At 37.9% G+C, this 14,689-nt stretch overlaps 1 protein-coding gene across 1 annotated transcript in view; it reads right to left on the minus strand.

Annotated features, from left to right (window-relative positions):
- The window catches only part of LOC139696876 (potassium voltage-gated channel protein Shaw-like), a 318,999-nt gene that overhangs the window by 37,592 nt on the left and 266,718 nt on the right, over positions 1-14,689 (minus strand). The window contains 1 exon segment of the mRNA XM_071595756.1: positions 7,881-8,010. Within this exon segment, the coding sequence (XP_071451857.1) occupies positions 7,881-8,010 (130 nt within the window).

The raw sequence follows: 14,689 nt of genomic DNA on the forward strand, positions 1-14,689 counted from the left end.
GCTCCGAATCTCTGACCTCAAGCCGTTCGCTTAGAGTTTAGATTGCATGGTTAATTTTTTGTTCCTATTTATCACCAAGATAAGAGGGTATAAGTATTTCCATACTTCTCATTCCAGCTTTGTACAAGGCTTAGTATAGGTAGCGATGGACGTAGACCATTACAAAAATGTTTTCAATACACAGAAAACTTTTTTACATATTTATTTATTCGTATTTTAGGTGAGTGTGGTAGCCTATTGGGTAGACCTCTGGGTTACTGACCCAAGGAGGAAATTGTTAATAGAGACGTCGAGTAATGACGTTAAGAAAAAGCCCGTTAAAAAATTGTTTTGGAGCGTGGTTTTGTACGGCTCGGAAACGTGGTCGTTGGATTAGGATTGAAGTATACATTGGAGGCTTTTGAAATATGGGTGTGGAGAAAATGAGAAAGGTAAAGAGGGTGGAAAGAAAAACAAACGTGAAAGTGCTAGGCATCGTAGTGGAGGAGAGGGGATTGTTTAGAGAAATCAAAAGGATGCAGGAAAGATGGGTGCAAATTATATTGAGTGACGATGGGATATTGAAGACTTCGAAAAATGTGAGAACGTTAGATTGGAAAGATAGGGGAGGAAAATAATAGGCATGTTCGATGGAGTGAATGAATGTAGAATGTATGCGGAATGGAGTTACAGGTTATTGTTGGGTGAAATGTCTGGTTATGTCTCAATAGACCAGTCCAAGGAAAGTCTTAAAGTTCAGAATCTTTATACCCAGAACCTATTTTAAACGGTAGATTAGCCATGATAAAAAGTACAATTACACGGATTGTCCCACCTATCTAATGTTAAATCGCGAATAAGTTATTAAATTGTAAAGATAACTCATTTCCGAGCATTGCAGGGGTATCATCTTATTTATGGGAGTATTTCACTTTATTTTGTTCCGCGCTATGGCAAGATAATGGTAGAAAAAATGAGGGGTTTACAAAATAAGACGATCATCTTATTGATACTTACTTTTGGATCTTGCATACTAATTCGAAGCGAGTAGTAAAATTATTTTAGTATAATTTGTCAGTATTATTATATGCGTTCGTGCATATATTTATCAAATCTAACTTTTCTCTAGGACTAAAGGAGGGCGTTAATTAAATAAATACATCAAGGATAATCGTAAACATCAGTAAAAACTTTAATATGAAGCGTAGTTGTCGACAGTTCCAAATCTTAGTTGATAAGGTAGTGGATCTGACGTGCGTTGCTGGCTGTCCAAATATAGTGTTTAAATGAATGTAGGGGGTAAAATCGTCGGAAATGTAAACACTTGCAGAAGTTCCTGTGATAAGGTAAGGAAAATAGATAAGGTTGTATAGATAAATTAAAAGAAGGAAAAAATATAGGTTCAAAGAATACTGATTACTGGTGTTGTATTATTTAATAGGAGAAGTTAATCCCTATGATACAGGGGAGAATTCAAGGAAGAGATGTAGATATAGGAAATGGATGGACATTTGGAATGGAATGGTGGGAGACAGAAGATTTGTGTAGTCAAAAACTGAATCATTTTTTCGTAATTTCTTTAAGGATATTTAACTTCCAACGGTACCATTAACTAGTTGTTGTTGATTTGTCCATCAAAGACCTAACTTAATTGGTAGACTGATTTTAACAAAATTAATCATTATGTCAAATGACCTCCCTCTATTGAGTCGTATTAAGCTATAGAAGAGATTTATAATGTGATTTAAATTGAATTTTCCACGGTTGAAGTATACTAATAAGAGACAACTGTGTTAGTTTAAAAATGATTCAACCTCTTATTTGTTGAACTTCAGTAGTTCCTTCTTGAATGTCCATCTTCAAAAGTGGAAAGTACTTTTTTGTTCGGGTCTGATAAAAAGTTGCTGAGTATTTGAGTTGAATTAATAACACCAATTTTTTGCTCTTCCTTTGTTGGCTCATTGTGAACGAGGTTCCGATAAACTTATCTTAATAAACTATTAGGCTCGTAAAGGGTTAATTATTGTTCTCAAACGGACGTGAAGAATTTGCGTTGGGCACAAACTGACCAACAAAAAAATTAATGGAAAATTTAATAAATTCTCAATGAGGGAACTACCATAAATATTTTGTTCCCTTGTGAATCTTTCGTCGGTTTTGGTGTTCATATTTTCCGTTGCAATAATATTATATCAGCTCGTATTCACTTCACCCTTGATCAATAAAAGTTTGCCAGGGAATGACGCACAGATGCATTGAATGTGACTGGTTGCTAATGCACTGTGAAAATAGCCTGGCGGATAACTCCAAAGTGACAAATAAAGCATTCCAAGCCAGAGAGACCTTATTTATCTTGATTATCGATACCGAATTAATTTTTCATCACTTTTTAGTCGTATATCATCGAGAAGTAAAGGCAGTGAGTGTTCTCCCATGTATCGGTAGTCTATTACCCACGTGTCCAGCCGTTCTCGGCTCTGTTGACAGTCAAAATAACTATTCAGTTTATAGAAAATTTTAATTTAAGGGTGTAATTTCATTGGTTTAAAGAAAAAATATTTCTATTGGAGCAGTAACCATTTTCTGAATATTACTCGGATCCGGTGATAGCGATATACACTACATGATTTTTTTACAATTTATAATTTCTTCCATAGGTTTTTATAGTTGGAGCTACAGGTTTTAAACTGAACCATTCATCAGCATTCAGCAGTAAGGCTCAACAAGCTTTTCCGTGAGGGACAGTGCGCTTGCAAAAATACGAATGTAATAGTCTATGTTCCAAAAAAAATTGGTATCCCAAATGACTACTTTTGCCCGATCCCTAGTCTAAAAGGGACTAATGGCTAATAAAATACCCATCAAGGTATATTTCCTCGGAGTACTCAATCCTCATTATGATTTCATTTCGAGGGCTTATTACCACCCATTGACTGCTTTTAGAACTGCTTGCAACTTTCTCCTACCAAATTATTTGCTATTTTACTGACGGTGGAATTTTGTGAGAAAGGCTTGTGTTATTCCTACATATGTTAGTTCATGAATTGAGGACTCATTCAAATTTTAATGTGAGCAGCTTCATTGTAATTTGTAAAGATGTATATTTTGCATTCTTTCCTTAGCAAATGTGAGTTCATGTCTCGGGTCCACCCCTGAGGGTTACAAGAAATGTAATCTCCAAGGCGAACCTCCTCATTTTTTCCGAAGGGTCGGGGGGAGCCAAGTTCATTAAGGAATGAAGCCCCCTGTGAAATTGCCTCCTATTTTTGATGTTTTCTTTATGGATCCCGCCGCGACGGTAGCTATTTCTTTGGTTCCAATGTCAAAGGAGACAAATTAATTACTCAGAACGGTGACTCCCGAACAATGGAATGGGAGTGGATGGAGCAACACAAAGACTGTAGCATTGAAGGTTAAAATGGGGGTGTGGTTTGAATATGGTGAAGGAGAATGTTTGACGCACGGAAATGAGTCAATTTAGCCCATTGCTCATGAATTTAAAATTTTTTTACGATTGTTGCCTGCAAATTTTTCGTTTCTAACTGAAAAATTGAAATTATAAGAGGGTACTTCTTTAAATTTCTTTTGCAGGCATTTTAAGGGTTGACAGAATAGATTTCCCTATTGTTGAACGTTGAAAGTTCATTACTCATATTTAAAACTCACCTAACCCTAGTGGACTCGACGGATCACTGCTGAAATAAAAATTTAAAATAGTTAAAACTATTTCTTAAATATTTTAACTATAATATAAAACACCAAAATAAAACAACCTTTTGGCTATGTTCTATCTGGTGAATGTACAGGTATGTCAAAAATTTTTATTACGGATCCGGTTTCCTTTATTGGATCGATTGGGATGTAATACTTCCTATTTCCCTGGAAGAATGCCATATTTTACTTTTGAAAAATTACGATTTATTTTAAATGAGCAAAAGCCCTGTTTTATTTTAAAAAAATACGATTTCTTTTTAAAATGAGCATAAGCCCTGTTTTACAGGGTTCGTCCGGAAAATAAGTGTACCGAGCTCAGGAAAAAAAATTTATTACACTTTTACATATCTTAAGCTAATATTCCTCAAAATAGGACCCTTGTGAGTCGATACACTTGTTCCAGCGGCGTTCCCATTCCTGGAACGCTCCCGCGAAGGCATCATCGGGAACCTCTCGAAGACACGTCGTCACGGCCGCTTTGACGGCGTCCAAAGTCCCGTATCGCGTTCCTTTCAAACTCCTCTTTATCTTCGGGAACAGAAAGAAGTCCGGTGGTGCTGCGGGCTGTAGGGCGGGTGCGGCAGCGTTGTTACGCCGTGCTTGGCCAAGAAGTCCGACACGACAGGCGCGGTGTGAGACGGCGCATTGTCGTGATGCAGCCGCCAGATGTTTTTGATCGCTGGCCGGACGCGGGCGACTCGTTTTCGAAGCCTGTCGAGCACTTGGACGTAAAATGCAGCATTTACAGTTTGTCGTTCAGGTACAAATTCGTAGTGGACAACTCCCCTTTTGTCAAAAAAGACAATGAGCATCGCCTTGATCCGAGATTTGCTCATGCGAGCTTTCTTTTGACGGGGTGATGATGGGGTGTGCCACTCCGCACTTTGTCTCTTCGACTCCGGGTCGTACTCAAAGATCCACGTCTCGTCACCCGAAACAACGTTACCAAAAAAATGTGGATCATTTTTGCAGTGATCCGCAAGTTGTGTCGCGATTTCCAAACGATTGAGTCTTTGATCATCACTGAGCACTTTCGGCACCAACTTTGCACAAATTTTTCGCATCTGTAATTGCTCCCTAATAATCTCGTGCACTATTGTTTTTGGCACATTACACTGCCCTGTTATCATCCGAACACTAAGACGACGATCAGAGTTCAGTACATCGCGAACTTTTCGCACATTTTCGTCGGTGAGTGTCGTTGATGGGCGTCCAGGCCGTGGTTCGTCGTCGACCTCTTCTCTGCCCTCCACGAACATCTTGTGCCACCGAAAGATCATGTTTCTGGACATGGCTGACTCCCCGTAAGCCTGGTTAATCATACCGACAGTTTCGGTAGACGATTTCCCAAGCTTTGCCGCAAATTTGATGGAATAACGCTGCTCCAAAAACTTCGGCATCGCGTTCCGTGACTTGGGTCGAGCGTGGAGGTTCGCGTTAACAGAGCTCCTCACTACACCACAGCTCAGAGCCGACTGCCTTTTTCAGCGTCGCTTGCCAACATACCCCCCTCCAATTGCAGCCCGTCAGAGCGGTGCTGGGCGCGCCTGGAGCGGCGGGAAAAAATCAGTACACTTATTTTCCGGACGAACCCTGTATTTTTTACCTGCGATATCTATGATATTAAGAGAGATCATAAATTTGTATAATATTCATGATTTCCAGTCAAATATTTTACTTCTATTTTATATTAATTTCATTATTTAGTTGGCCAATTTTTCCGGTACCAAATCTTTCGGGGAAACCATAGAAGTAACAGGGAAAGGAACTGGCCCTTTGGACCCTTAATACCCTGGTGTGTGAGTTTCACAAGCCGTTGAGCTTAGCACTAGGTGAACTCTATCCTCACCTGCCAAACCGACCTTCGGGTTCATAATTGTTGTTTGGTTGTTTCATTACATTATTAGCTTAATTTGTAAGGATATGTGTCACAAATTGCATTGCTGTAACTGCAGTATTGCGTCAAAGGCAGCGGTTACAATTTGATTCGTGCTCAGTTCGCCTACAGCAGCCATGTAACCAATGCGCGACGTTGCATAGAAATTTTTCTTTCGCCTAAATTAATCATATGTTGAGGCTTATTTAATGCCACAAGAGGCTTATAGAGTCTTTTATTGCCTAAAGTAAAGCTAGAATATGAGGATAAAGTTTACAAATTGGGGACAATCATTTTCAAAGGGAGGTGGACCCAAAGCTCCAGTCTCTGCCCTCACGAAAGTAAACATTAACGCCGCTATTGACATTTTGAGAGAAGATCGTCGAATAACGTTAACACTTTTATCAAAAACATTAACATTTCATTGGATTGTAACCCACATGTTGGTTTTACGCCCTGGATTCCGATGTTGTTCATGCCCAAAGAACAGGACGTTCGCGTGTAGGTTTACTCGCGGTTTTGGAATTTGGCGTTACAGGAAAATGAGGTGTTTCAATTGTGAAGATTATCAAGGTAAATGGAACTTGGCTAAATTAATTTGATCCCAATACCAAACAGAAAAGCTCCGCGTGAAAATCTTCGGACCGTTGACAGCAAAAATAATGAATAGGTAAGAAGGAAATGTAAATAAACCACTTTAATTTTGATTTTATGTAACTTTTTTCTTGATTTAATTCCTCCAACGTTCGATAATAATTAAAGGTAATTCTTAGGGCAATTTTTTTTAGTTTAAAGGAATTATGTGAATGCTAGAAATAGAGTTCATTCACCATGATCTATACACAAGTAGATTCTGGAATCCGAACTAAATTTAACGGCAGGATGATGGTGAAGCGTGCTTCTGAATTTAAAAGCCATGCTGTGACAACAGGTATCCTTTCTCATTACCGTCAATGGGCTTAAATCCATATATTATAAATGAAAGACCTGATATATTTATAACACATTAGCGCTGTTTATGTCGACATATTTAAACAATTTTTTCAGTAATTTATAAACAATTCTAATTTCGATGAGTAATTTTGAAATTCTCCCGGAAATATGTTATTTATATTTGATTGTTTACATACGGTCTTTTGTGGGAATATTTAGGGATTCCTCATTCCAGACGTCCTGTCTTTGATGGATTATGGGAAGCATTGTTTCGCAGTCTTTGATCCCTCATTGAGACCGGAGGGAAAAATGAATTACGGTCGTGCGTTAGGAGAGATGATATCAAAGGCCGTTGGGATCCGAGCTGTACGTATAGTATTTCAACCCAAATTGGGTGAGATCGAGAGAGCTTAGACTATTAATGGGCAAAAGCATTCTATTGATACCTATAATAACTAAATAAATGTATGCTCTATCATTTCATCTAGAGGAGTTAATGTGCGTATTTATTTTAACTTCACAAGTGAGGATCATCCAAGAGACCAAACAAACCTGATGACCCGTTCTCTCTGGACATTTATGCAGGTCAGCTCATAATGTACATACACTATTGATTTTATGGCTAAATTCATAATCGGCTTACAGTCGGAAACGATTCGATAAATTACACTCCCGATCATTACTTACCAAAATAATTTCCTGATTCAACTGTTCTGTGAATGAAAATGTGACTAAATTATCTAAATAATAATAAAGTGAGCCAACAATTGTGGTTCAAAATACCGTAATAATTGGAGGCGATTTCAACAAATTTTCAAGCGTCTTAAAAATTTTAATCAGATATTTTTTTCATTCTGAAAGTGCCTATCTGTTACGGAATTTAAAAATTTTAAAAAAGAAGTTAAAAAAATGTACTAAATCTCTCTTAGAGTTTTTTTTGCTCTTGTATTAACCGTCAGTAAATATCTTATTAGTCAACGATAGTTCATCGTAAATTCCACGAGACGAGATAAATTGCTGTATTTATAGAGCTTTTCCAATGTACTTAGGAATAATCTCTTCTAAAATTCTATTCAGGAATACTTAAGTGGCAGGATCAAAAAGAAAGGTTAGGATTACATGCATTTGTTACTCTCAGGAGAACCGTGGTGCTCCACCTTTCATTTTATTCTCAACGCTATCCCGCTTAATTTCAATGCTTGGTTATTATTTGCGCATGGAAAATCTTATTTACAAAGAAATTTCAAGCAAAGGTAAAATGTAGAAAGAAAACATCAAGTTATTGCACTCAATACTGATCCTCATATGGCACACCATACAAGTATATGTAGAAGGCGATAAAATGTAATATTTCCTCAGAGGGAATATGAATGCTCACCTAGCGGGATGCTGTTGAAGTCATTGTGGGGATTGGCCTGTATCCTCTCCGCATAGTAGACCAGCGAGGCGAAGATGACGATACCGAGCACCAGGAAGAACACCAGCAGCGTCAATTCCTTTGCACTCGCCTGAGGGTGAAAGGTTAATTCACTGCGTCAAGGAGGACGAATGCTCTCTCGCAAATGCGGCAAGAGAATTGCGCGGAGGGAGTGGGGTTGGAGTGAGGGTGGGAGGAAAAGAAGGGTGTTATGGGTTTTCAACCTTTATGCCTCATCAGCCAACCCTTTCACTGTCATCAGCATACACTCACCGAGTTCGCTTGCTCTCTCGTCGAGAGAACGGTTTATTGACACAAAGGAAAGTCTTCCCTTAAGGCAAATCTCCCTAAAGCGAACCCAATTTACTTGCGAGAATTCATTTAAATCGTCTTTATTACGTTTTCTCTAATACTCACCATGCAGTTAAACTAGGCTTTTTGCGGATGAAATTAGCGTAGACTATTAGTTTGCATGCCAGATAGTTTTCTAGAGCCGTGAAACTTGAAAGGCGAAACAAAACCAATGACAAGGTTAGGCAAAGTAATTTATCTCTACTGACTAATATTTAGTCAACTTAATTTCACGAAATTGTCGTTTTTTTGTGGCATAGAAGGGAATATTTCTAGTTTTCTCGTTCTTTTTTTTAATTTAAGAGCAATTTTATTTGTTCTACGAAACAAATTGTTTCGGATACGCAGATATTATTCGACTCAATAATTCATTCCTTCCTCCACTGCAGTCAATTCATATTCTCCATTTTCAATAAATTATTTGGATATGTAATGAGTCGCGGAGAAGAGAAATTCATACGATGGGACACATAGGTGGCAGTTTTGACAGATATCGCGATGCAAAATTAAAAATGACACTTTCATTTATATTTGAGGAAATAGTCTACCGAGTCTTTGTTACCACCAGTTTGGTATGGTGCAACTACACCCACAACACAAGTACGTATACATGCGTGTGCAATTGGGGTTTTAAGGTTTCCCACCATAGAAAATACAGTGGAGGAAGTATGTAAGGAGTTGACTAGTACTACTTGTATTAAGGCAGCATTATATAAATCATACGTAGACTGTCGAATCATCCAAACGTTATGTAGACAAGAAATATTATACAGGTCCTATAGTAAAGGGTAATAGGGTTATTAAGAAATGAATATCTACTGGAAAATTTACGTGATATGACGAAATTGAGGTACAATATGTCCCTGAAGATGATGCAGTGCATCAAAACTTGGTCGTTTATAAAAAATATTGTAACGATTATAAAAGTCCCACCGTCATTAATTAATAAAATGACTGCTTATTCCTTAGGGTTGTACTGATACCTAGGATATGAGGATACCTTCCCTCATGTAACACCACCCCCCATTGGGAGATAAATGAGGGAAGACTAACTTAGCAGATTCCAGTATAATTTTACATGACCACGGCCTCGCTGCAGGCAACATCATCCTGGTTACGTGGTGTCATTGCAAGGCAACATCATCAAGAGGATCAGATCATCAAGGTGATTTCGCCTTGCAACAATACCGTGGTTGTGCAAAAGGAATATTCTTGCGGTATCTGCCAAGTTATTTTCCCTTTACTTACGCTTCGTATGTCATTGGGGATATAATATAATTAAATTGGACATCATAAAATATTTTTTTACGCATCCGCTTATGTTGCAAGGTAAGTTTTGTAAATAAAATTCAGAGCTTAGCGAATAACTTCCTTGAAACAATAAAGAGCTGTGATAATACACTGTGTTTAGCCGCAAGTGTGCGTCACAATAAAAGAGCAAGCCAGATGAAGGGGTAAATTAATGCATCCAGGCAAACCAAAATGCAATAGTGTCAATGTATAAAAGCCATTCTCCTTGACCGGGATGATGAATCCCCCTTGTCCGGCATTGCGAATAATTTTTACAGTTTGAAATTGTTGTATTTTGGCATCTCCACCATTTTCTTTGAATTTTTCCTAGTCAAAATGTTACACTTTCAAATACGGGAATCATCAATAAACCGTTACATTTTTTACTTCTTTGCTCCAGAAGCGATCTAATAGTTTCTTGTTATTTTTTGACTAGTTTCTTGTTAAAAATGAAAAAAAGGCCTCATGAGTAATGGTACCGTCAAAAAGAAGTTTACGGTCAATGCTGAACGGTGAATATTCAAAAAGAAGTAAGTGGCTGTGATTATGGAGAATGGAATTTACAAAATGAAGATTGTCTCACGCCAGGAGATGTCGCTACTAATTTTGCATCTTTGATACGCCACAAAATGATCGCTTCCAGCCTTTAGCCCTAAGCTACTTTCCTTTATCATGTAAATGCGCTGGATTCAGCCGTGAGCAGAAGGCACGAAGCCTCGTTAGACGCATGCGTGGTGGGTATTCGTCAACCTAACGCTTTCGAACCACCGCTCTTACTCCTCTACCCAATTTTCCCCAACCCACAGATCCCACCCACTCCCTACCCACTACCCGCTTCTCAAAGCCTCCAGTGTTGCCCCGAGATATCGTCCTCGATGCGGATCGGACCGGATAGGGGAAAAAATCTCTTTCTCTTCCATCCGTAATGCATTTACGTGTATCAATCTTCTTTCGCCATGGGAAGGTCGAAATCCACCGAGGATATCCTAGACCATTTCCGACCTTCCGCGATCCTATCCGTCAATTTGCTCCACTCTCGCTCTCTCCCTCACTCTCTCTCTTTCTCTCGCTCTCTCTCTCTCTCTCTTTTTCCCCATCCGCGAATTTCAAATTGGCAAAAATACCCTCTCATGTGGGTCCCGATTTTCCTTTTTTTATCTCTCCCCATCACTAGCAGAACGACCACCAACCCTTCTTTTTTCCCCACAGTTCCCATCGCATATTTTCCCCCCAGCAGTTCTTCATTTTAATATCGGCTTTTTGCTCGCCGTACTGCGTTGTTCTCTCTCTATCTCTCCGCGATAAGTTTTTTTCCAACAACCTCTTTCCACTCCATTTTCTTTTTTTCCCCTCTTCGAACGAAATGATAACCATAACTCGATTTCGAGGCGTTTCGTTTCGAGGTTCCTATGTTCAATTCCAGTTCACTTATTTATTCGTGTGGTTTTTTTGTGGTGGTTTGAGCCTTTTAATTTATCCCTGATTTAGTGAGGGAATTGTACGAGAGAGGGTGAAACTACAGCTACACTTATCCATGATGTTCATAACTTTTGAGTATAGGAAACTGTCACAAGAGTGGGTTTTGTCCAGTGTCCATGCTTGTTTGAAACAAAAGTATCCATTCGGTTTTTTAAAATGTGTAAATCTTCGTTAAGTACTGATTCATCGACAAATCAATCTTTAAGTACATCTTCAGCAAGCTGATTTAGATATTATTTTGTTTCTGGTCTTCCATTACTAACCAAGTCAACTAAATTATACTAATTCGCAGTTATTAGTATCTACTAAAAGTAGAAAATACATTTTATATAATTTCCTATTATATACATAATTTTTTATTATTATTTTAGATTTTACATCATTTCTGCTACTGATTCTTGTTACAATAATTTCGAAGTATTCGCATTAACTTCTGAAGGATTAATTTGTTAACCATGAAATACTTAAATTAATATACATATATATAAAATGTTGTAATGGTTAAAGGAATATTTTTCCGGGGATGATTTTGAACGTTCTGTAACTTGCTTCCTTTAGATATGCGTTGCACATACCACTTGTACTTTCTACTCATATGCACTTAAAACAGAATATTCCAATATCAGCAGAGTACATGGTATTGCATTCCAACTCAGTATATTTCACTTGGTATTAAGATTTCAGATCAATCGTAGAACACCAAGATAACATATGTTTACCCTGCTCAGGATTTGCATCTCGATTTCATACTTCCATCGAGTAGGTGTACTTCCCATTCCCCAGATTCTCTCTCAATATTGATTCCTCGCAAACCCCTTATAGCAGTTAGTAGTACCACACTACAAGAACGGGTGGCTACCAATAGGAGTATATTTTTATTTATAAAATCAATGAAAAAATACTCCTTGGCATCAACTATGGTTGTAGTTTTTAAAAGAAGCGGGAGATGGGTGAGATCACATTCCTCTATTAGATCGTTTTGTGATTATTGCTGGAATTAGTCTAAAATAAAATAGAGATACCAAGGAGTGACCTAATTTTACTGTAAAAACAAAGAATTAACCATTGAACGTGAAGTACTCTCAGGATAAAACCCTCGTATGAAACCAAACATTGCTCGAAATTCCTCCTTTCAGGTCGCTGTATCAATGTAGGAATTCCGCCATGAATCTTATCCTCCTTGGCATAAAAAATGTAATACCAGAAATTTTCCCTAGTTTCCTTATTTAGGGTGTTAAATAAATATATGGATATGCATAGTAATTAAATGGCAGAATATTTGAAAAACCGGTTATCCAGTCCAAAAATGGTAAGGAAATGGTGCTTAAAAGTGCGGCCTTTACTTACTGCCACAAAAGGCGCCTAAACGTATTCTCTTCCCTCGCGGACGAGTCGGGACATTTAGAGTCGGGACTGCCACGCCGGACTGAAAATAACGAAATTAAGCAAGAGTCGGGACCAAGGGTTCACGTCAGAGCCCTACTCCTCTCGTTTTAGATGTCATTGTTCTCCATCGGAGAGTTGATAACATGATTATACCACCGGGAATATTAAAGCACAAGAATGGAAATCAGAGCGCGATAAATGTTTTATTGAATGCAGAAAAGAGGACTGTCATTTTGAAAGTAAAGATTAGCAGAGAAGCCCACCTAACTAATAAATAGTTTCATGAAAAATATGAGATGAATCAATTTATCGAATTTGCCAAAATAATTATTGTTCGAGGTTAAATCATTAATTTTCTTCTACTATCCAAACTGTAATAAATAAATAAACTTTTTATGTTGCTCAATAATCATTAGAAAACTTCATGTAATCATTTGAATACTCAAGTAATGATAAACCACTAAATACTAGTATTTTTATTATCATTGTTAAATTTCGAAATTTTATCACCGAAGCAAACCTTGTGGTTGCATTAATATTTCATTGTCGTCATTTCATATATCGTATGTTTGCGATGGGGCATGTCACGATGTTGCTCCATAACAGCATTAATCAGTCTGCTGTCGACACAAAATAAAAGTTTTCTCTTGAAATCCGAAACGTCACGGGAATTTTTTAATAAAATATGTGATGTGAGTTTAGAACCAAATGGTTGAAAGTGAAAAATAGTTTGAAGGGGGTAAAGAAGGAGTGGGAAAATGGCGAGTTTAGATCTGACGTGGAAACGGTAACTCATACAAATTTAATCCACTGTTTATAGAACTAGTAGTATCGCCTCTTCGGAAAATCTATGAACTAAATCGTGAATTTTTTGTCATCGTCGGTGGATTTGCGATGATTATCTGCCCCTGATCGATGAATCCCCGCGGTGATGTTGGACTATTGCAGAAATTGTGCTGACGGAACTTTGGTGGGACCAAAGTAGGAAGTGATCACTCGGCTATGGATGAGGTTTGAGGAGCACTGGGAAAACGCTGGATGTTGAATGAGGAGAGGAGGTATTTAAGTTGAAATGAGGAAACAGCAAAACGATGGAAACAATTTTTCGGAAGTAGCACAACCTTTGCAAGTCTAGGAAGTGGTTACGGAATGTTTCAGAAACCAAAGGTTTACAATTTAAAGTAGGGGGAAAAGAAAAGGAAATATATGAATATGGAACGGTTGCGTTTATAGGTTAAGGAAACCTGTCGGTTGAAAAGAGTGGAGATAGGCGTGGGAAAAGGGCAAAATTAATCTCAGTAAGTAAATCACGAGGCCTGTGTCAGAATTTAAATTGTTTGCCGATCTCCGGATTGATTTCCATGCACAACCACCGAGGAGATAATTGTGGTATTTTATAAAAGAAATCATTCTTTGGGAAATGTTGAGTGTTTGGTACCAATGAAGGGTGCGGTTACATTAGGTTAATATCTGTTTCATAGAATCAAAAGTGTTTTAAAAGAACACATGCTTTTGAATCTACAATTTTAAGCCACGATTCGTTTTATGACGTTTTGCGAGGTATCTGATTTGGCAAATTGCGTATTTTTAGGGCAAGCTTATACCTAATGCATTGAATAGATTTTTTTCTAAATAAACATTGTTTTAGGGAATGATTTCTTTAAAGTAATGTTTGGAAATATAGGGAAGGTCTTTGGTGATTTAAGGGCTATGAGTATTCTTTTAGCGTACAATGGAAGAAATTAAAGTAGAGGTCTTTATTTCGTTATTCAAGGGCGGAACCAGTTTTTAAAGTATGTTGAGAAAATATACTTTATCTTTTAATCAAAGATAATTGTTATAAAAGCCTCTAAGTTCACCTACTTGACCTACGTAAGTGTCTTTTCATCACAGAATTTTCAATCAGTTACAATTTGGACTCGAGCTCCGGAATTCTTTCACTTAACCTTAACAAACTGAACTTTTTCCTGTTCCTCTCTCCCTCAACCTTCTACATTCCTTCACCCCCTCCCTCCTAGTCGTTCTCCTTGCCTGTAATACTTTTACAGCTCACTTTTTAGTTGGGCAACGGTGGCTTTGAAACCGGAATGGCAATTCTTTATTCTATTTTCTTCCCTCGCTCCTTTAGCGTATTCGTTTCTCACTGAAACCCATCCTCCTCTACCCCTGTGCCCCTAATTTATACCCAAGTGACCTGTTACATCTTTGGTCTATCCAAAACTTCGTCAAAAGTCCAGTTCTACAATAGTATGACCTCAACACGA

Source organism: Hetaerina americana, unplaced genomic scaffold (genome assembly GCF_022747635.1).
Source record: "Hetaerina americana unplaced genomic scaffold, ioHetAmer1.1.p SCAF_7, whole genome shotgun sequence".
Lineage (NCBI taxonomy): Eukaryota > Metazoa > Arthropoda > Insecta > Odonata > Calopterygidae > Hetaerina > Hetaerina americana.